Source organism: Sinocyclocheilus rhinocerous, unplaced genomic scaffold (assembly GCF_001515625.1).
Source record: "Sinocyclocheilus rhinocerous isolate Xijiao unplaced genomic scaffold, SAMN03320098_v1.1 scaffold1499, whole genome shotgun sequence".
NCBI classification, from domain to species: domain Eukaryota; kingdom Metazoa; phylum Chordata; class Actinopteri; order Cypriniformes; family Cyprinidae; genus Sinocyclocheilus; species Sinocyclocheilus rhinocerous.
In genome coordinates, this window is record NW_015650016.1 from 610377 (window position 1) to 634054 (window position 23678).

General features: G+C 42.7%; 2 protein-coding genes across 4 annotated transcripts; one reads left to right on the forward strand and one right to left on the reverse strand.

Annotated features, from left to right (window-relative positions):
* The first annotated feature begins 423 nt into the window (after positions 1-423).
* LOC107711365 (fibulin-7) lies at positions 424-7036 on the forward strand. Its single transcript, XM_016516356.1, has 8 exons — positions 424-580; positions 2193-2352; positions 2513-2683; positions 4541-4666; positions 5830-6003; positions 6242-6379; positions 6473-6608; positions 6676-7036. The coding sequence occupies exons 1-8, from the start codon at positions 485-487 to the stop codon at positions 7034-7036; spliced, it is 1362 nt and encodes a 453-aa protein (XP_016371842.1). The 5' UTR covers positions 424-484.
* A 3149-nt stretch (positions 7037-10185) lies between these two features.
* pdpr (pyruvate dehydrogenase phosphatase regulatory subunit) lies at positions 10186-22285 on the reverse strand. 3 transcript variants are annotated; one of them, XM_016516355.1, is made up of 18 exons: positions 22127-22285; positions 19780-20040; positions 19535-19668; positions 19365-19446; positions 18784-18947; positions 18582-18703; positions 18335-18452; positions 17866-18015; positions 16329-16521; positions 16130-16254; positions 15363-15518; positions 13973-14106; positions 13747-13895; positions 13310-13422; positions 12985-13079; positions 12750-12839; positions 12225-12407; positions 10186-11644 (listed from the first exon to the last, which is right to left on the reverse strand). In XM_016516355.1, exons 2-18 carry the CDS (start codon positions 20025-20027, stop codon positions 11240-11242), a joined length of 2661 nt encoding a protein of 886 aa, XP_016371841.1. In that variant the 5' UTR covers positions 20028-20040; positions 22127-22285; the 3' UTR covers positions 10186-11239. The 3 variants fall into 3 exon arrangements, with proteins under 3 accessions (XP_016371841.1, XP_016371839.1, XP_016371840.1); XM_016516353.1 differs by having other exon boundaries at positions 19780-20058; XM_016516354.1 differs by having other exon boundaries at positions 19780-20080.
* Positions 22286-23678: the final 1393 nt, after the last annotated feature.

The following is a 23678-nucleotide window of genomic DNA, read 5'->3' on the forward strand; positions in this document are numbered from 1 at the left end:
TTAACTGCAGTGAGAACTAACTGGTGCTAAAAACTGGTGCGTGCCTGGTGTGTGTGTGTGTGTGTGTGCGTGTGTGTTAATAACTAATCTTTGTACATTTTTATTATTGGGCACAGATAAAAATAGCATACATTTTGTACTGGGATAACGCATTTCTTACTGTGGCCCTGACTGATGAATCATGCATAATAACACCAAAAATGTGTATTAGAACTAGTTTAGAAATTGACCCTAATAATGCTAAACACAGGTAAAGAAACTGATTTCACACCTGCTTAGAAACTCCGGGATTTATTCTGTCCATCCAGTAAATACCCCAACTGACCTGTGGTTTATGGGGGGAAAAGTCCTGTGCTTGCTTTCCTAAAATCCTCTTAAAGCAGCAGCCTCATAACGCTGAGCCAGTAACGTATGTGGAGCTGAACACAAACAGAGCCTTTTCTTGAGAGAATCCACTACACAAAGGCAATTAATAACAAAATCAATGTATCCAGTCAACGATTTAATGAAGACGATGAACCGAAGATATGCTGTGCTCCTTTCAGTATTCATCTGTCAGGTTCATGCCATGCTGGCTCAGGTGAGTGATATTCATCAAGCGTTCCACAAATAACAAAAACTACACTAGATGCAGTGATTTGAAAAATTAGTGTTTTGTTTTTGTGTAATTTAAGCTCTTGTGACCTGAAAAAGAGTAAGAGTTCACTGATGTTTTACTGCAAGCCAACTAACAGACCTGTCTAACGACAAGAAACATTCTGCAGAAAACAGATGTTAAATTCAACTGCTTAAGATGTGTTTCAGAACAAGTGAGTTCATTCAGAGTAGCAGGTCAAGGGTTGAAGCTAAACGCTCTGTTTATGGCATTGTAGTGATTGTGCTCACTCTGTTTATAATAATGCAGAAAGAGACGATGGTATCAAATATTCTCGAAGCCTCTGCAAAGGTGTATCTTTCACTGTAATGCATCTGATTTTGTCAAGTTTGAGTTTGTAAAAAGCCCAACAGCAGAACAAGACACGTTTTTTTTCTTGAATGATAAAATATACCAAAATAAGCCCCTATACTTTTAAATTATTGTCACTGAAATAGGGACAATATAAACAAAACTGTGAGAAGTCTTTGCAGTGTGATAGACTGTAGGCTAAGCGTCTGACTAGTGCACTTATTTCAGCCTGCAGTAGTGCACTAGTCTACACAAGCACTCTATTCAGAGGGTCTGAGGAATGTTGTGATGTTCCTGAAAGAGAACACTGTTCAGCAGCCTCACAACAACACTGCTGCTCTAGCACTTCACCAGCTGTTTGTACAGGAACTGCAAATATTTATCTAGCTTACATACGTCTTACAAGATGAAAACATAGTACCCTTCCCCTCAGTTACAGCCAATAAGAAGAAAATATCATATTACAGTCGTTACAGTTGATTATCATGAATAATCAACATTTTGAACTTTTTTAATCTATTATCAAAGTGTATGAAAAAAATGATGCTGCAGAACTCAAAGCACAGAGGGTTTGAATTAAAGAACACAGTCGAGCAGATCAAGAACCAGCAACATTTCTGTGCAGCGAATGTAAAGCTCTGCATAGAGACTGCATTCATAACCATAATCATAAATCCGCTGTTGTTCTTTGGAAACTGACAAACAATATTTCATGTTTAGATCTTGAGAGTTTGAGGATAACGAGATCCACTGACACCAATAACTGTGGAACATGAACCAACTGGACGACATTATGGATGTAATATCCCATCATTCTTTTTCAGAAGCTGTTTCTAGGGTCGCTTGTAACACTTTTCCAAACCACGTTTTCAGATTCGATATTATGTATGCAGGCCCTTGTAATGAGAATCAAGACAGGGTTGATGGAAATATAGAAGTACATTGTTTTGATATTTTACAGTAAGCAGGTGAGGAACACTGCAGTTCAAGTGTTTATTTGTACCATTCTCAAAATATAATGCATAGGATTAAAATGGGTTTGTTTGTCTGTTCAGAAGCAAACGAGGTGAGAGTTGATTATGTTTCTCTGCTGTTATGATGACCTGAGAGCTGATTTCAGACGGCCTGCGCCTGCTGGTCTCGTGGATTCTTAATCAAATATAACAAAAAACTGTGTCTGATCTGGATGTTACCGGATCTGAACATCTTATGAAACATTAAGCTGTGACCGTGCATGTTTTCTCAGGACTGTCCCAGTAAGCAAGACCTACAGAACTCAATTCAACAGGCTCACAAACTGCTCTCAGCGCAGGAAGATTCGTTCCTGCAGAGTCTTCGCACTTTGAGGAAGAAACTGAACCTACTGCACGATAGCGTCGCACGCCGGCCCGCTAAAGCAAAGAACTGTAAGACCACATCACACCAGTTGTGATACTATAGACATAAAACAATATCAAACAAGCCAAATGTGCCAACGAAATGACAAATCAAACTACATTATATGAATCATGTATGCCATTTAAAGTGTAACTCTTAACACATGTCTCTGTGTTTTATATTGCGCAGCTACTTGTCCTGACCTGGATGCTCCTGTCAATGGCAAAAAGCTGGGGAAGATTCTGTTTCCTGGTCATGAAGTTCACTTCCTGTGCGATGAGGGCTTTGAGCTGTTGGGTTCAGAGACGCGGCAGTGTAAGGATCGGCTCGGCTGGAGCGGTCAGCAGCCCGTCTGCAGAGGTGAGAGCTGAAGCATGATCTGTTTGGTCTCAGTCTAGGTTTGGTAAAGGACTCATTCTATCAAACCTGCAGCCTTTTCCCGTTAGTATGGAAATGTTTATGATCTTATGGAACCCGAGCCCACTGTTCCACACTAGAAACATCTTTCCCTTGAAAACTGGTCAACTTTTCAAAACACATAGTAGCATTCTATTAGTCACATTTGTATTTAAAGGTGCTGTAAGTGTGTTTTAATAGATACATGTTGTCACTATCTGAGAGATACACAATATCTTTTCCAACGGTGTAAAGTTCAGAATTGGCTCGGTGCACACGATGGCGTCGGTGTGGGCATGATTACTTCCGGTCTTTGAGACATTCACATTTACTGTGAGGGGAAACTTTCACACGAAACGGCTGGATAGATATTAATGTTTTCCAAATTAAATAGCGGATAGTGGTACACCATAGACGAGAGAAATCATCCTCCTTACATTATTGTGTACCTCTGTGTGGAACTCATCAAGATACAGCGCAGAGATTGCTTCGTTCGTTCAGTCAGCGATTGGCTAGAATCCACGGATCTCTTCATTCAAACACAAACCACTGAAGTGTGCAATACTGTCCAATCTCGGAGAGCTGATTTTGTTCTGACTGTCAAACGACTCAATGTGTTTTATTAACTTTATTTGGTAACCGTATTTATAACTGCATCGGTACAATTTAACATAATTTAATTATAGTAGGTTTGCATGCCCTGTGTGTTTTTATTAATTTTCATCTGTTTTGTGAAAATGAGCTTCTGTTGCACTAATCATTATCTGTCTGGTGTCTATAAGCAGCGCATACAGTATATTTTTATAAATTGTTTGCATTAATTAACAAATAAAACAAATCTTTAAATTAGTCATAAGTATTTATTATCTTTTTACAGCCCATGTTTTCATCTAAAAATTTATTTGATGCAAAGATAATTGTGTAAATGTCAAATATTAAAATATGTTGTGAAAATGTTGATGGGACAAACTGATGTATGAGCAGAATTGAGAAACGGATATTTATGAAGATCAGTTGATGTCTCACAAGGCAAATGTATTTCAGTTCAAAAAAGTCAATGTAATACAAACATTTGCCAGAAATAAGTAATTTATTTATTATAGAGAAAAAGACCACTAATCCAAGATGGTGGATATGCAAACTAGCCCATTCTGTGCTTTCAATTTAGTTGCCGCAGACTGTGGAAAACCTTTTCTTTTCTAGCATGTTAATACTACAAGCAAGGGCGCTGAATCTGGTGAAGAGGAACTTGACTAGCTCCAAACCTGGACCTGAAACCCTACTGAAGGCCTTTGAGATGCCTTTAACATAACATAACCCAACATCTGACCGCAATGATGCTGCTGTGTAGTGTTGAATATTACAGTTCAAAAGCATGAATCCCTGTAACAGCTTCCACTGGATGTTGAACATGGATTTGCTCCCATTCACACACCATCTTTGAGGTCACTGGCTCACAGTTGGTGTTTCAGTTGATCCTGAAGGCGTTTGGTGAGATTCTCTGGGTTTTGTGTAGGCCAGTCGAACTCTTCGACACCAGACTCAGTAAACCACATGAGTATGGAATGAACTTTGCTTTGTGCACATGAGTATTGCCAGCAGAAAAGCACCTTCCCCAAGCTGGAAGCACAGGATTGTCATCATATGGTGAAGCATCAAGACTTGTGCTCACAGAAACTTCAGTCCCATTCATGTCAACAGACTTTTGTCCACATAGTGTATCAGTGGAAGGGGTGCAGTGAGAAATCCCACATCTCTGTGACGGCACTAGAGTTTGGCTTCTAGACTCTGAATCTTCACTGAGTTCCTCTCCTCTCTCAGATATCGACGAGTGTCTTTCATCACCTTGTGCCAATGGAGGAGCGTGTACAGACGAGGTCAATGGATTCAGCTGCGTCTGCGCCAAGGGCTGGGCCGGACCCACCTGCCAGTCTCCAACACCAACATGTGGGTTTGCATTTGCTCAGAATCACATTTACAGGCTCTGCGTTTGACGACGGAGCACAAAATGATGCTACCAGACCTATCAGAGTATAGAGTTCTGTACTGCTCCTCAGATGAACAAAACACACACAGAGATTCCCATACGGATGTTCAAGCGTTAATGGCCTCCTCTGATGATGGCTTCCAACACTGCTGTAATTACACTCCAGCCACATATTTATCCTCACTAAGCTGAAGCCACTAAATACATGGATAGAGCAGTCTATGTACAGTAGTTATAGCTGCTGTCAAAACATAGCCAGTAACATCTTGCCAAAATGTTTATACCCTCAAAAATCAACCAAAAGCTTACAGTATGTCCCATTTCCAAATGTCTCCTAATCTATCAAAGATGAATTATGATCCTGTCACATCATCACATATGGCTCACATTTCTTTCATGTGGGATCAGGGATGTAGAAACATCTAAAAATGGGAGGACACATAAAAAAAAAAGTGTTTGCTCTTGTAAGTTGTTGTTTGTTCCAGTACTTGCACAAAAACACCTCTTCAATTACTATTTATGATTGCCTCTAGTCAGCGGTGGATCAAGCAACAGTGCTTCAAATTCCCATTCGCTCATCCACAGCATTCCAGTAAAATTACAAAACAATGTGCAATCAAATACACTCGTTCCTGATATACATGCACTGACAAACAGCTGCAATTTGAATTAGATTGTTAGAAAATGTTCTGTGACGAGTTTCAAAACCTGCACCCTCTAATACTCCATACAAAACAGCCAATCTGTGCTAGACCAACACATCGTGAGATCTGATAAAGCCTTGATCATACATGACAGCCATGTGAATATCTCGAGGTGTTTATACTTGTCCTAGTAGTACAAGAACCTGTGTTTGTTTTAGTGAAATCATCGTCAAACATCAGTGTATCGTTGGGATGTTCTCATTCAGTGCTTTTAACATGATTCTATTTGGCCTCAGATGTTAGGGTTAGGGTTAACCCTAACCCTAACCTAACCATAGTTTACAGCAACGCACGACGTCTCTTCTGACAGGTGCAGCTCTCGCTCACGCTGATGGCTCAAGTATAAACCAGGCTTCTTGCTGAAATCCTATGATTGTTCCTGTGCTGCACAAATAATAGTTTACGTGCTCTCTCTGCAGTTTTTGTCACTATAGCGAACACGTCTCCTGTCAGCGCTGGAGCTGCGGCCGCGTCCTCGTTCCCTCTGACCCGCGCGTCTTCAGCGTCTAGATGCAGTCAGGTTCAGGGAGCGACCCGCTGCACCTGTGAGCCTGGATTCACCATCTCCAGCCGCGACAGCAGCGTCTGCACAGGTACGATCACTGCAACCACAACACAGCTGAACAGATGCTGCTGCAGCTCCAAACTCTACTCTGGAAGCCGCCAGTGCAGCAGGTGATGTATTCCACGGCTTCTCTCCACACTTTATTCTTCACCAGCTTGTGATGTTAGGCGACTGGCAATGCTGCTCTTTTCAGTAGTGACAGATATGCTCCTCTTTCGTCCAATGACGTGTTTGTTTCAGTCAGCTCATTTCTGTGTTTTTCCTAGACATTGACGAGTGTACACTGTTCCACGGTGGGCAGGCCGGCCGTCTGTGTTTGCACGCGTGTGTTAACACCGCTGGCGGGTACCGATGCAGCTGCCCTGCTGGTTACAGCGTGGCCCGTGACAGCCGGAACTGCAAAGGTCATTAATTAATAGCAAACCATGCACTTCGGAAACAAAGCGGTCCAGATTTCGTTCTGACCCGGTTCTACACCCTTCTGCTTTTCCTCTCAGATATCGATGAGTGCAGCAGCAGGCAGAACAACTGCACGCGCGAGCAGCTCTGCATCAACACCTACGGAGGCTTTCAGTGCGTGACAGTGGAGTGTCCGCAGATACGTAACGCCAGCTACGCCAAAACCTCTCCAGTGTAAGTTACGAAGCATCTTTATTTAAAACAAAAGGGAACATGTGAGAAGCAGGTTTTGTCTGCGCAGGCGCTGTGAGAGGAACCCGTGTCCCGTGGACAGCAGGACCTGCTCTCAGGCGCCAAACTCAGTGTCCTTCCACTACATGTCTGTGGTGTCCAAGCTCTCCGCTCCGCGCGTCATGTTCCGCGTGTCGGCCGTCAGAATGATAGGAGACGCGCTGCGCTTCGCGTTACTGGGCGGCCGCGGCCGGCGGCACTTCAGCGTGCAGCGCTCCGATCGTCAGACGGGTGAACTGCTGCTGACTAGTCCTGTCCAGGGTCCCGCCACGCTGGACGCAGAGCTGGAGATGAGTGAACTGGAGAGGAGAGAACTGCTGGGACGTTACATCACCAAGATTACCATCTTTGTCTCACCATATGAGTTTTAGAGTTAAATTAGAGAGGTTAAAGGCAGGGTAGGTGATTTGGTTCAAAAACAAGTTTTGTTATGCTGGTTGAAAGTCTCTTCTCATCCCGACAGCAATCACTAAGTTAAGTGCTTTTGGTTTGCATCTCTCTGTGCAGCCTGATCAGACGTGATCCGTCATCAGCGCAGCAAGAATGGAAGCCATTATGAGCGTAATATTCTGCAGTTTGTACTGTAATGTTTTCTCACTGGTGAATGAGACATGAGCCTCTCATGTGTCGCTGCCTGTGCGCGGTCATGTGTTTCGGAGGAGGCGTGGCTTTGGAGAGTTGTTTGCAGGGAGGGTGCGATCTTATGCTGTCAAAGCTAGCTTTCTATTGCCCTACCCTACCTTTAATATTACCTTCAGAAGAAATCTGGCTAGTTAGTTTGTGCATTTTTATATATATTGTGTAACACAAATTGAAACAGAGTATGTGAGTAGAGTGACAGTTTCTCAGCGTTTTGTTATCAGCTCCACTCTGGGTTTCTCTTACTTTAGAAAACTGCTTTACCAATCAAACCAGAGGATCAGAACCAGCAACAGTCACTGGTACAGTCATAACGGTTACTTTGCTTAAAGCCAAATGTGTGTATGTAGTTGGACAAATTTATAATAATAATAATGAATATAGATGTCAATATTAGGGACTGTAATCATGTTTTAGTCTGTATTTATTTTAAGCTCGGACAAATACTTTTTCATTCTAACGTATACATTTTTTTGTCCTTTATCATGTTCCTGTCTTCAGATTAAAATAATGAATCTAAAGTTTGATTGATCCTCTGAATTATTTTGTGCTGTACTCAGATCCTCGTTAAGATGCTTCTCATTAACACCAGAGACACTGAGGGTGTTAAAGTCATGTCTGTGGCGACTCCTCGCAGGCTTTTCACGGCTCTTCAGCAAACACACACACCATGAGCGGCTGTTTTGGAGATCTCGACTTTTAGGTTTCCCTGTACCTTTAACACAGGGCCGTTCCTGTTGAGCAGCTTAAATAAGCAGGAGACTAATAATCAAATGTCTGGCTTGTGAAAGTCTACTATTACAGTTTTTTTCAATTGTTTATACGCAATTTTGAAAACCGGGTTCTTTTTTTCACAATATAAGCACAATTATCCAAACACCACACTCAATTTGCATAATTCCTAGATTGTTTGCAAAATGACACACTTCAGTCAAAACATACACATTTGTGTGTAATGTTGTGCAAATCTGTGGAGGTGTTTTGCTCATTGGAGTAGAATTTTGCAAATTGTGTGGACATTTTTATTTTAGTGTGTAAACAATCGTAAAAAACTGTAAATACAATATATTTTAAGCTAGTGCATATGAATAATACTTGTGTGAGAAAATAGTGACACAACAAATACATAAAGACTATAAATCCAAATGAGTCAAACCATGATTACTTATTTTATTTATGAAAATTAAACATTTGTACAATATATGATATAAATACAAAGACAAGATGGCCAGAAAGATCATATTTACTATATAATAGGCCTGTTATCTTTGTCTGACATTTAAAAAAACAAGATACAAGCAAAGCATAAGGTGCACATCTGATCTCTCCAGCTCTGAATCACATGATAATCAGATCTCCACCAACAGATCATGTGTTCTACGATTCTCTACACAACCCTGCTACAACCAGCGCCTAACAAACTATTCTGTCTCGCAGTGAGAGAGACACACAGACACACACACACAGACAGACCCCCACACACACACACAGACCCCCAAACCAAACACACACACACACAGTAAAATCAAGAGAGGAGCAGTTCAATGCTTTAGTACTTTAAGTCATTATGGCTGGATAAACAGTAATGATTTACTTGTATTGTATGCAATGCTTTACTCTTATTTCACCTCAAAAGAAAGAAATCAGAAATTATATTTTGTATAAAAAGTGTTCTAAACATGCTTTTATGAAATTCCCCTTGTTACGATCGTTTGAACACACCACTGATCCTTACTGTGCAAAGCTGCTTCTCGTTTAAACATGATATACGACGTGCAATTCTTTGTGCATTTAAATATGATCTGACTGTAAGCTTTTTAAGATAAAACCACACAGATGTAAATAATATGCAGTCCAAACACTGAGCATCTCAACACCAGATCCACAAGCAACAGATCACGTGATTCAGAATGATAGAGGAACATAACGCTGACTGATCAGACGACACTATAAACACTATAAACACAGCCGCTACTAGAGCTGCATGAACATAAAGAATCCAGTTTCATGTATTTCACACTGCAAATGCAAGGCACTTCATTAAAGCGTCGCTCCAGGATCTCTGTTCAGTCATTTCTCATTAATGTCTCACATAATTTGCACGTCCCTCAATGCCTCCTCATTTAGTATCGTAGTTTCATTACAAAATAGTGTGGCAGAGAGACAGGCACGCTTTGAAATACTTCTCCAGTCCTCTCCAATTAAACTTAACGCTTCAAACAGACATTGATTGTCTAGTGTCTGACATCCATATAAATATACATCTCTTCATCTTAAACCATGTGGCGCTTGACAATGATGAGCAGAACAGGGACTTATTCAAGAAGACGTGACCGGATTATCAGCAGAGCAATAGGAACAAACACAGAGAAAAACTTTCTTTCTAAAGTCAATTATGCTTTCAACTGTAATTCCAAATCCAAATTAATTCCACTTTAAAACATCTGTTCAGCATACAGGACCTTCGTGACACACTATTACACTTCAACAACAGCCCAAAACACACACGTATACGGAGCGCTAACCACACATAATGAGCGACTGACACAAGAACGATTGGGTGTGTGAGGGACTTCAGGAAGTGCTGCGGCTCTTCTTCACTTGCTCTGGAAGTTGCTGAGCTCCATGTCATCCTTGCGCCGCTTCTGTTGAGCGAAGAGCGAGCTGAAGGGGTAGAGCTTGGCTTTGGCGGGGAACTTCTGTCCAGCGATGTCCACCTCATAGTCTCCGCGGTTGATGAAGTCGGCGGTGACCGCGGCCGGAGAGCCGTCTGTGTTTGTGGGGCTCAGGAAGGCCACACAGACCCCCACCAGACACACACACACACAGACCCCCACACCAGACACACACACACACAGTAAAATCAAGAGAGGAGCAGTTCAATGCTTTAGTACTTTAAGTCATTATGGCTGGATAAACAGTAATGATTTACTTGTATTGTATGCAATGCTTTACTCTTATTTCACCTCAAAAGAAAGAAATCAGAAATTATATTTTGTATAAAAAGTGTTCTAAACATGCTTTTATGAAATTCCCCTTGTTACGATCGTTTGAACACACCACTGATCCTTACTGTGCAAAGCTGCTTCTCGTTTAAACATGATATACGACGTGCAATTCTTTGTGCATTTAAATATGATCTGACTGTAAGCTTTTTAAGATAAAACCACACAGATGTAAATAATATGCAGTCCAAACACTGAGCATCTCAACACCAGATCCACAAGCAACAGATCACGTGATTCAGAATGATAGAGGAACATAACGCTGACTGATCAGACGACACTATAAACACTATAAACACAGCCGCTACTAGAGCTGCATGAACATAAAGAATCCAGTTTCATGTATTTCACACTGCAAATGCAAGGCACTTCATTAAAGCGTCGCTCCAGGATCTCTGTTCAGTCATTTCTCATTAATGTCTCACATAATTTGCACGTCCCTCAATGCCTCCTCATTTAGTATCGTAGTTTCATTACAAAATAGTGTGGCAGAGAGACAGGCACGCTTTGAAATACTTCTCCAGTCCTCTCCAATTAAACTTAACGCTTCAAACAGACATTGATTGTCTAGTGTCTGACATCCATATAAATATACATCTCTTCATCTTAAACCATGTGGCGCTTGACAATGATGAGCAGAACAGGGACTTATTCAAGAAGACGTGACCGGATTATCAGCAGAGCAATAGGAACAAACACAGAGAAAAACTTTCTTTCTAAAGTCAATTATGCTTTCAACTGTAATTCCAAATCCAAATTAATTCCACTTTAAAACATCTGTTCAGCATACAGGACCTTCGTGACACACTATTACACTTCAACAACAGCCCAAAACACACACGTATACGGAGCGCTAACCACACATAATGAGCGACTGACACAAGAACGATTGGGTGTGTGAGGGACTTCAGGAAGTGCTGCGGCTCTTCTTCACTTGCTCTGGAAGTTGCTGAGCTCCATGTCATCCTTGCGCCGCTTCTGTTGAGCGAAGAGCGAGCTGAAGGGGTAGAGCTTGGCTTTGGCGGGGAACTTCTGTCCAGCGATGTCCACCTCATAGTCTCCGCGGTTGATGAAGTCGGCGGTGACCGCGGCCGGAGAGCCGTCTGTGTTTGTGGGGCTCAGGAAGGCCAGACAGACGTGGCGCTGGAGCGTGTAGCTGTAGGCGCTGCTGGTGGTGACCCCGATCAGCTCACCGTTACGGTAGATGGGCTCGCCCCACCAGGGCCAGACGTCCAGCTCTGTGTCGTGATCCTCCAGAACCAGCATCACGAAGCGCCGCGAGACTCCCTCGACCCGCTGCCGCAGCAGAGCGTCCCGGCCCAGAAAATCTGTGTCCTACGAGAGAGAGAGAGAGAGAGAGAGATCATGGATCAGAGACGAGACACTGAGCCTGCAGGACAGAGAACACAAGCACCACGCCATCACCCGGCCATAAACCCATCCACTTCAGTCATCTGATGTGAGTCTCTGACAGCATTGTGAAGCACCACAGAGCGGAGAACAGACACAATCATAGAAAGGTGAACGCTATAATAGTCCACTACGTTTGAAGTTGACGATATAGTATATTTTTACTATAATGTACAATCAGATACAGTTACCCTTCATTTAAAAGCGTCTTGCTGATAGACAGCTGCATATGTGAGTGAATGCTGGGTGTGATGCCTGGATTATACTGGAGTGCGTGTTCATGTTATTACAGGTTTGTATATGTAAACAGGCCAAAAGTATGATCAGTTCTTGCGGTGTAAAACCTTTCATGATCAACTGAGATTTCCTGTTTTAGTTTTTCACAAGACTGTAGGTGTTTGCTGGGACATTGCTATGGAGGTCTATGAAGCGTTCTGAGAGCTCTTTCGCTTCTTCTTATGTGGTTGTTAGAGCATTCTGGGTCAGAAGAGATGAAGAAACTGACCTTGTCAAACTTGACCCTGAACTCCCGTCCGCACTCCAGCGGTGTGGTGAACGAGTCCAGATCCTGCCCCCAAAACGCAAAGAACTTCTCAATCCGCAGACTGCGCAGAGCGTAGTATCCCGCGTTCCTGATGCCGTACTTCTGCCCGACTGACATCACTTCATTATACACATGCAGTGCATACTGGGAGAAGGAGAGCAACATCTCACTGATCGGATTACAGTCCAGTACAGAAATAAGGCCCGTTCACACACATCTGATTGGCCATGACATTGTCTCTCTGTTTCTTCAGCATCTTGAAATCTTTGCATTTTTATTTATTTAAAAGTAGTTCAGCTTTTAAAAACGTGTCCTGATAGCCGCGTTTCATTTGGAGCACAATGTTTGGCTGTTTTTAAACGCGTGAACACATCTAATGTGAACGGCCCCTTATAGCATCTCTATTTTTACAGTTTTTATACAATAAATGTATTTTAGTCATATTTTGTCTAGTGAGTGTGGTTTAATGATGTTGTCTTGTTGTACCTCTATAGGGATATACAGCATGAATCCCGGCTCTCCGGTGTGTGTCATACTCATGACTCTGATGCCGTTAGCGTAGCCCACACTCATTTCCTGCAAAACACAGCACAGTTAGTCTCCATGTGAGCTCCAGTTATAAACCATAAGCACTGAGTGTGTGAGTAATAATTGAGCTTTAATGCAACTATCTTTTAGTGCTGCAGCAGATCTGATCGTCTAGCAGACGTGTTGGTCTCACCTTACAGAAGAGAGACGGGAAGTGTTCTGGAGTCATGGACACATACGAGAGTTCGGACAGCACGTCCATGGCACGAGGACCAATCAGATTCAGAGCTGAGGAAAACACATCAGAGATTATTGGCACCTCCTTCATCAGTGTGTGCTGTGAAGGCCTTTATTCACTCACTCACTCTCTGGTTCACTTATAAGGCTAGATCCTGTTTTACTTTCTGGTGTGAAATGAGTAACAGTGCTTTGCCGCCGGCTTGTTGTTGGGTCTACTGTTGTTCATGATTTGCGTGATACACAGAGTATGTGAGCTGGTAGAGATGAACGGATCTCACCCGTGTACTTCCAGCTGACGTCCTCCAGGTGGAGCTGTGGGTCGCTGGGCATGTGTTTCTTAATCCAGGACCAGCAGTGAACTTGTTGATCGGTGGGTGAAATGATGAAGAAACTGGAGACGAGAGAACCGGAGGATGTCAATCATAATGAACTGATTCTAAGAATTGCATTATCAGAAACAAGCAGCATTTTCCTTTAGTTTTGCTGGGTTTTGTTATATAGAACAGTGTTCTGACTCCTAAACATTTAATAAAGTTGCCGACTGCCAGACTGAACTTTGTCTTTCTGATGCACAAATGGATCTGCTGTGCTGTTGATTTGGGTTGTGCCGTTCTCTGGTTTTGGGTAAATATAGAGTTTCTGCAATATAGTATAATATAAATCTATTGTACTCTAATGCATAAGTCTGCAGGAGTTTCATGTGAAAACCCCGCACCTGTTTTTGCTGAGGCGCACGACGCTGCAGTCGTTCTCGTAGCCTCCTCTCTGGTTCAGCATGCCTGTGTGGACGATGTGACCGACAGGAACGTCCAGATCATTAGCACACAATCTCTGCAGCAGCTGCAGGGCCTGATCACCTGCAGACTGAAACACACAGGACCTCTGTTAGCTCATAGACACCACTCACAGAAGTGCTCATAATCAAGAGAATCAGGACTCACTGTGAGCTCAAACTTGGTGAAGGAGGACATGTCGATGACGCACACCGCCTCCTTACAGCACTTCACCTCCGCGCCCACGATATCAAACCAGTCGGGCTTGTAGAAGGTCTTACTCTGATCCAGAGCCAGTAAATCTGTGCGGATGAAGACAGAGAAACGCCTCAAACACAGTTACACCGGTGCATTATGGGACATGCCCCATTTAAATATTGGACTTTTGTTTTCATTTTTTAAAATGGTAAAGCGTGCTGATCATCATCTGCTAGAGACCATACTGATCTGTTAAATGTTGTACACTGCTAGTTAAAAAGTTTGGACACAAACTCGATTTGAAGACATCTGCTGAAATACTTGAAATTAGTTTTGTGAGCCTTCATTTCACTTTCTTTATAAAACTAACATTTTGTAAGGAAAAGGAACAGCATCTGTGAGTAGGACTGCGTCCGTAGTTGAGGTTATATATTTCCAGAGACTGAAGCCTGAATGGAATCACAGAAACTCGTTTGCTGATGTTGCTCAGTAGACGCTTGTAAAAAGACGTTTCTGCACAGATTTCTGCAAACACAGCAGTGACACTATGAGGAAGTGTGTCTGAGCACGCGGGGAAACAGGGTTTCATCGGTTCACATGACACTGACGCTATGAGAACGCTATCATCAGTCTAACAAGCAAACAGCGGCTCACCATGAGCTCTATATAAACATTAACAAGCATGGCACAAAACCCAAACACAATGGATTTATTGATGAGGCCTGAAGCCTTGAAGCCTTTTACAGTGAGATTTAGGGAGCAAAGTGAACAGATGATGGCGCCGCTGTCCTGTTTTACATCAGGAGGCAGAGAGCAGCTCTACTGAAGGCTGTTAGAGGTCCAATGTTTAATGCCTTCAGTAGTTCATCCACCGCAGCTGAATGCTCTCTGTCCACTCAAGGGCAGCACTAACTCCTCTGCATTATTATGTCCTTACTAACTGTCTGTGCCTTGAATGTTTCAGTTCTGTTGCTGTCTCTGCAGGGTCAGAAAGCTCTGGGATTTCATCAGAAATATCTTCATTTGTGTTCTGAAGATGAACGAAGGTCTTACGGGTTTGGAACGACATGAGGGCGAGTAATTCATGACAGAACTTTCACTTTTGGGTCAACTATCCCTTTAATATAAAATATTTTTGCCATATTATAGAGGGTTCAATGTAAGAGAGCATCTAAAGTTTTTTCTGGTAAATACATAACTCTCATATTTCCATTTTCCCATCTGATATGAGCAATAATCACAAGTATGTGTGTCGAAACATTTGCCTGGCTTTGTAAGAGCAAACTCATCAGTCTGTGCTGACAGTGACAGAAACAGTCAGAACTGAAATGAACACATTATGATCAGTGTGGTTTCTCACCTTTCCCGGCTGGAACGAAGTACTTGGCTCGCTCGAAGCCGTGTTTCTCCATCCAGCGCGCTCCCTGCATGTCCAAGCGGTCGTACAGCGGACTCGTGCGCAGCTGCCGGCCCGTCTGGAAGTCCCAGCGAGGAACCTTCAGCTCGTACAGCAGCGCTGACCCATTCACACACAACAAGCGTCACAACAACAGCCAACAAATCAATCCTGAAGCCTAGAGAAATGTGTCATGAACCCATCTGAGCTCCAGTGATCAGTTCAGGCCGCTCCGCTAAAGTCTTCAGGAAAACCCTTTATTTACTGCCGCTAGTGGTGCAGAAATGACCCACTTCTTTAAATAAATATGCACTAAGGTGAAGGTTAGGGTTAGTGTTGGCTTTTATGCAGGGAGGGTTAGAGCATTATGGCGTTGTTGTCTAATAGAAGTGTTTTAGAAAGCGGTTTGATCGGCTCAACAGTCAGCAACAACAGCACAATTCATGAAAGAACTGTACTTCTGGCCATCAACCCTGACTATAGATAAATATAGCTTCAAAATATACAGAATCTGAAGCTATATTTAGTTGAAAATCAATTGACTATTATGTATTATATTATGTATTACCTAATGTATTATATGCACATTATATGCGTTTTCTAATTTGTAATTTTGCTCTGGATAAACGCGTGCTAATGTTTGGCGAGGCGTTGCTTCGATCGCGTCCAGCTCTTCTCGTATGGTCTTCATTCTGAGATGAATCTCTGTCTGTAACAGTGCTGATACTCACGCATGACTTCCATCACGCGATGGCGCAGGAACGTGCGGCTGCTCTGTAGATTACCGAAGCGCTTGATGTCCAGAGGCCAGACGCTGGCACTGGGGTATCCGTACGTGATCCACTCCGCCAAATATCTGCCGAAAAAACAGCTATTATGAACTAATCAAACACAAAGCTGCAGAAACCTCCAGCCGTGCTGCTTTCTTACTTCCCAGCTCCGCCAGCGAACGAGAGGCCTGATGAGTTCATGCCCGCCAGCACAAAGTAGCCATATATGCCCGGGGTCTCTCCCATCAGGCAGCGCATGTCCGGAGTGAAGGATTCTGGGCAGTTGACCAGCTGCTGGATCTCACAGGACTCCAGACCGGGCATCCGGCGCAGCAGAGCGCTCAACATGGGCTCTGGACGGAGCAGAACAAACACACACTTTCATGATTAAAAGCCCAGCAGCAGCCACGGTCAGTCCTCCAGAGAGCGGCCAGCTGTATGCTTTTCTGTTCAAACACAGTGAGTATTAGGTAGCGATGCACATCTGCCAATCATCGTATCGGCTGATAACAGTTATTCAGTGTGAAAACAAACTCGTTCAAAACCTGAATAAATGATGCACCAAAAGCAGTTCTAGAATGTTTCCCTGATAATCACTGAAGCACCACTCACTCCCGTAATGATCAGAGAAGCTAACGCATTCTGTTCAGAATCCATTAACACACGTTTAACTATCTAATCTGAGGATCACCAAGTGTTTGTGAATCCAGAGTTTTCAGGAAGGTCCATTTTACACATAAATCACTCAGATTTCACTTATATAAATTACAAATGTTTTGTGCATAAGGCCTAAAATTAGCAACAGCTTACATGAACTAAAATTAACATGAACAGCAATTTACAAACATCATGCTTTTATTATACCAGAGTTACAAGTAAAGTAAAGTAAAACAATGAGTAAAACATGTTGAAGAATTCAAGGAGAAGACAGAGCCAGAAAGAGAGAGAGGGAGGGGAGGAACAAATGCAGAGTAAAGGTCAATAAATGAGCTGGAAATATCTGAGTCTGTCCTTCATAGAAACACAGCAGATCACATACTGCAACACACACACACACACACTCTCTCACACACACTCACACACACACACACACACACACACACACTCTCTCTCACACACACACACACACTCTCTCACACACACACACACTCTCTCACACACACACACACTCTCTCTCACACACACTCACTCACACAAACACACACACACTCACACACACACACTCTCACACACTCACACACACACATACATTCTCTCTCACACTCACTCACACACACACACACACACTCACGCACTCACTCACACGCACACACGCGCGCACACACACTCTCTCTCACACACACACACACACACACGACGGCACTGATAGAGCAGTACATCAGATGGATTCATCCAACAAACAGAAAACCATGATGAAAACTGAAAATTCAAAGAAGAATGGACAGAAAATCCACCATTCCTCGTTCTCACTGCTTGTGTGTTAAAGGACAGCAGCAATGATTTTTATGAAATTCTTCAATCAGAGAACAGAGATTATCAGAGAGAATATTGGAAGTACGCATCCACTTTCCCTCCTCCTCAGATCTCAGTATGTCATATTCACACTTGCGGTGTTTTCTGACTGCTCTTCAGCGCACTAACTGTATGCACTGCTGTTCTCGTACATGTATGATAGTGTGATCGGGGCTTCAGCTCACCGAAATGATCCCAGTCTTCCTGCATGTTCTGAATCTCCAGCTGGTTGCGTCCCTCAGTGAAGATGGGTTTAGGGTTCTTCTCAAAGCCGCCCGACAGGATCCCTCCATGCCAGGCCCGAGCGTAGATCCGCCCATCCATGTCTATCAGCACTGCACACACACACACACACACACACACACACACACACACACACGCACGCACACACACACAGTATCAGTGTGGATCCGTGCTTTGTCTTACAGTGACAGCACTTTCTTAATGTTAATCAAACAACAAAAGACAAGGAAATCACTCAATGTTTGACTTGCTTCATCTTAAGAACAAAATGAACAAAATATTTTAACTTGCAAAGTGATGAAATAAAATAAACATTAGGCTTTCACATGATTTTGATGTGTTTAACCCTCTCTTGGCTGATGACAGGCCGAAGCCTGATGTGATGATATGAGATGCTGTGTGATGCGTCACCTGGGCTGTCGTTCTGAACCGGCTCAGATAACGGTTTGGTGAGCAGGTAGAAATGTTCACAGCCATGTAAGGGAACAGACACTTTGACCTCGCCACTCTGACCGAGCTCATACGCCCACTGAAACACACACCACAGACCCATCTGTCATAATACTACAATACTGTGAAATAAAACTAGCAAGGCTAAATAATAGATATAATGAAAACAGATCTGCATGCCATTTGAATCCTGGACCTTCAGACTGACCTGTCCAGCGCAGTTGACGAAGTATTCGCACTCGATGGACCCGCGGTCGGTCTCTACAGCCGTGACGTGGCCCTTCTTCACCACCACATGATTAACACTGGTGTGTTCATAGATCTGCACTCCTGACGTGTGAGAAAACAATGAAACGAGCCGGGCAATGAGCATCAGAGGAACTGAGCCTGTATTCTGTGTGCAGTCGTACCGTGAGCGGCCGAGGCCACCGCGAGCGCGTGATTAACGTCCGGCGGGGAAACCACACTGTCTCCGGGCAGATGAAGAGCTCCGACCAGATCGTGAATATTCACCAGCGGGTGCAGCCTCGCCACATCTTTGGGTTTGATGACGTTACAGCTGACGCCCAGAACCCTGCAGAACTTACACTTTAATAAAATGATCCATAAACAGACGGCTATTTGGAAAGCAGTTTTTAGCTCATTTGTTAAGCAGCACAATAGCTATAGATGTTAATTTGTGGTTATTATTCCAGTTATTCGTCACATTCTGTTCTGTTTCCTTCTGCCAGTGAATTGCGGGCGAGTAAAGGTAAATGTGGCCGCAGCTGAAGACTTCAATTATTTAGTCTTTCAGAAGTTTCAGGAAGACTCTGGCAAACAGACAATCTGAATCTAATGAACAAGAACCGCAAGACACAGAACACACGTCATGATTTATTCTTCTTCACTGCAGTTTGACACGTGACAAGTGACAGCATGAAGCTACTGCTTTAGTGACTGTGCTGTGAACACATACAGAGATCAGAATGAGGAGGAGAGAGTGGCTCACTTCAGTCTGGACGCCAGACGCTTCAGAGACAGGAGCCGGTCCTGATTCTGAGCCAAGCACAGAGAGCCGGTACGAACGAAACCTGCAACACAGACCATTACCTTATTAAATTAAGCACACGCTGTCTTTGATAATCAGTGCTCTGCTGTGGAGTGATGGTGAATTCTCACCCGTTTTAACACCTGTCTCCTCTTCCAAACGCTCGTAGAGTGCGATCGAATAATCTGCCATCTTACTCTCAACAGAAAGAGGTTTGGCAACGCTTACTATTCCTGCACAAAACCGAGTTGTGCCGGCTCCAAGTCTACAAAAGACACAAACAAACAGGTGAATCCCACTGAAGCAGAGCTTTACACGGACTCAAATATTACAGATGACAGGAATGTGATGTGAATCTCAGAGAGATGTGTCTCACCTGCCCTGCTCCAGCAGCACGATCTCCGTCCAGCCCAGCTTGGCCAGATGATACGCCACCGACGTGCCCACGATGCCTCCTCCACAGATCACCACGCGGGCGCGAGCCGGCAGAGCCGCGGACACAGAGTCTGTGCTTAAGAACCGCACCGATCCGTGCAGACGAGCAGGACGGGCCCCAGGGCCACAGAGCCAGCGGGGCAGAAGAACCGGGGCCAGAGCCCGGATACTGCAGACACCGCCGCGCATGACTGCGCCGCTGCTGAAACCAACACAAACCCTGAAATATAACACACACAACACTAAACAACACACACACACTGAAATATAACACACACAACACTAAACAACACACACACACTGAAATATAACACACACAACACTAAACAACACACACATATTCTGTCTCATGTAATCTCTCAATCAGTGTTTCCTCCGGCTTATATATATAACGGCTTCTAAACAATATGTCACGTAACGCCACATTTACCTCAGAAAAAACATATTCGGTGACCATAAACTCATTAATCAGAAAGAAAAATAAACTGTAGAGAGGGGCGTTTTGCTTAATATATGCACCATATAACATATTCATTATCATTTTTATCATGTCAGCATCTATGGCTATTTTCATTAGGGCTGGGTAAAAAAATATCGACATCTCGATATTAATCGATTCTCATTTTTATGGAACGATATCGATTCTTAAATCCCAAGAATCGATTAGTCTAGTCTGTTTTCAGTTAATGGACGGAACATTGAAGGGCACTTCCCACCCAATATATCGCAATAAGCATCGGGCTTCTCAGATTTCAAATTCTGTCCATTGTATTGCAGTATTCAAACAATAAATGCCGTTTTGGCGCTGTTTAATCTGGAGTGACACATCGCTGTAGCGCCTCAGTTTAACAGACGCGGTAAATCCATAAATCTGAAGTAGAAATATTATTATGTAACTAGCTTTATTATTGTAAAAACTTCATTAATTTTAACCTTCAATATTATAGTAATGTAGTACCAACTGACTCTTATGTATATTTTACAGCATTAGTTGGCATGTACTGTACCTGATATATATCCAAAATAATCGATATTGAATCGAATTGATAATCGAATCGCAAGCTTGTGAATGAGAATCGAGTCGAATCGTGAAATTTGTGTCAAAACCCAGCCCTAATTTTCATGGCGAAATGCAATATAATTGCAATATAATAGTAAAAAAAAAATCCAAGATGTCTGTATATTACTTTCTTTCTACAGGCAAAAAGAAATGAATGTTTTGGAGGAAAACCTTTCAGGATTTTTCTCCATCTAATGCAAGTGAATGGGGCTCACCGTACACCATTATTTAGGCAGCTTTAAAGTAATCCAACATGACCCTAACAGACAAATAAGGGTCTTCTCTAGCGAAACAATCAGTCATTTTCAGAAAAACACAAATAAAACGATACACATGTGTTAACTACAGCGGTGCTGCTCGATCTGGTGTAGTCCTCTTGTGTGATGCAGCTGCAGTGAGGACATGATCAGGAGATGCTCTCTTCTGTTAAACTCTCAAACTAAACACCAGCTGCATACACCGCTCAGCTCCTGCAGTGCTTGCTGGATAGTTTGTGTGACATTTGACATCTCACTTCTAAGTGTCCTCTGTACATCACAGCCAGGTGCTCACACTCCTCACACATGAATCAAAGCTGTCTAACCCAAACTACACCATCCTTTCTGACATCTGCACTCCAGCAGCTGTAATCACACATCTTCTGTCAATAACGCTTTCATTACACATATACTGATGTGTTCATGTGCAGGAGATTCAGACATCTGAATGTCACACTATCACAAGCATAAACCTTATAGACTTATACGGATTTATGATTTACTTCTCATTGTTATTAGTTTTCTGTTCGTGTGTGAAACTAATACGAGCTCTGACGAATTCATGAACACAATTACACGAGCGAAAATAAACGACGAACTATTACTGTCTGATTAATATTAATAAGCATTTGTCACGGTTGTGTTCGCGTGTCACTGTTTATCACCTTTCACCGCGTTCTGTGCTCATATTTCGGTATTTATTGACATGTAGCCGTTAGCTTGAGGCCCGAGAGCGGGATCCGTGACTAAAACACGGTGAAACGCGTTTATTTTCCCCTTGAAACGTCCTGGCAGCCACGTGTGTCCTGAAATAAGGTGCTGAACGTCTCATTTAAACGGAACAGGATTCTGCTGAACGTCAAACTGAGGATTTGGAGTCAAACTCAACAGAAGCGAGCTAAAACACTAGCCGCTCGATAAAGATCAACATGCGCGCAAACATTAATGCTGAGAGCAGCACGGACACATACCTGCAGACAGCTGTTATGAGCGCCCAGATCCGATCAGAAATATGGATTTGATGTGTGCTATAAGAGCCCAGAGTAACTTTACTGCAGCCGCAGATCGGCGGAGCCTGACACGCTTACTGCGCATGCGCGGAACAACCCGCCGAATGATTGACAGCTACGAGCTTTGCGCACTTTATCACGTCGCATCGGGTTAATTTTCTTTGAAAGTTCTTCATATTATCATGCCGTCATGCACACACACGCACACACGCACTCACACACACACACACTCACACGCACTCACACACACACTCACACGCACACACACACACACTCACACGCACACACACACACTGACACGCACTCACACGCACGCACGCGCACTCACACGCACTCACACACACACTCACACACTCACACGCACGCACACACACACACACACGCCTCACACGCACACACACACACACACACTCACACGCACGCACGCACTCACACACACGCACGCACACACACACAAACAATGATTTTGTTTCTTCACATAATATAATCTTTGACAGCATATATTGAAGGAATGATTGTTATTCCATCATCACGCCTCTGAGGTTCGAACCTGCAACGCTTCAGTTTGCAACAGCACTCAGCCAAACACGGGCATTACATTTGAAAACACTCGTAATCAGACTACAGTTACTTTTTATTGATTACATGATTACATATTATTCACACAATAGCAATAAAATATTAATAATTTATTGATTCCCCCTAATTCCTCTTTTCTATCTTTTAAATGTTCCTTTCTAAAAAATATCCTACCGCTTATATACAGTCAGAAAGTCTGTCAGTTTCACACAAACACCAGTCATTAGTCAGGAGGATATAATCAGACAGAAAACACAGCATTTGAGCACTGGATTTACAGAAATCATGTCAGTTTCAAGTGTTTTCTCAACAATTCAACATTGCATCACCTACTGATGAACACATTCATGTTTATTTTAATTATCACTCAGTGGGTTATTTAACCATGTATTACTGTGTCTTTTTCTTTCAAACACATTAAAATGCACAAATTCACATTATTTCTCATTTATATATAATGCAGAGATTCCCAGATGGTTTTTTCTCAGCTGAATCTCTTTCACCTAATATATTAATGTCAAGTCCCCCTGAGATTTTAAGGTAATAAGTTAATAATTAAGTAACACATTTGCATGTTCACAGTTCTCTGATGTCACATGACATGCAGGCAAACAAATTAAACATTTTTTAGTAAGTGTTTTATTTTTGTTATTTTAACATGATTTATTTTAATTTTACATTTTTATAATTGAATTAGTTTTTCATTAAACCCACAAACCTCCTGCAGTTTGGGAAACCTTGACACAATGCGCACTTCATTTTGTTAATAGCAAGAAATTTAATATATCTTCTTTTTATTTGCATTTTATATCAATATGGTACATCAAGATTATCAATGTGATAAATGAGTTAGGACAAAGGTAACCTAAAAGTAATCAAAAAGTAATCTGATTATATTGCCTAAAATGTGTAATGTAACGGATTACGTTACTAT

Bases quoted from the DNA above. Each gene is read 5' to 3' on its own strand.
- LOC107711365 (XM_016516356.1), top strand. From the start codon at position 485: ATGTATCCAGTCAACGATTTAATGAAGACGATGAACCGAAGATATGCT. The intron at 4,667-5,829 runs GTGGGTTTGCAT...CTCTCTCTGCAG, and splicing joins CCAGTCTCCAACACCAACAT to TTTTTGTCACTATAGCGAAC. The intron at 6,380-6,472 runs GTCATTAATTAA...TTTTCCTCTCAG, and splicing joins TGACAGCCGGAACTGCAAAG to ATATCGATGAGTGCAGCAGC.
- pdpr (XM_016516355.1), bottom strand. From the start codon at position 20,027: ATGCGCGGCGGTGTCTGCAGTATCCGGGCTCTGGCCCCGGTTCTTCTG. The intron at 16,522-17,865 runs GTGAGCTGAAGC...TGCTCCGTCCAG, and splicing joins GGAAGACTGGGATCATTTCG to AGCCCATGTTGAGCGCTCTG. The intron at 16,255-16,328 runs GTAAGAAAGCAG...TTTTTTCGGCAG, and splicing joins TTCGCTGGCGGAGCTGGGAA to ATATTTGGCGGAGTGGATCA.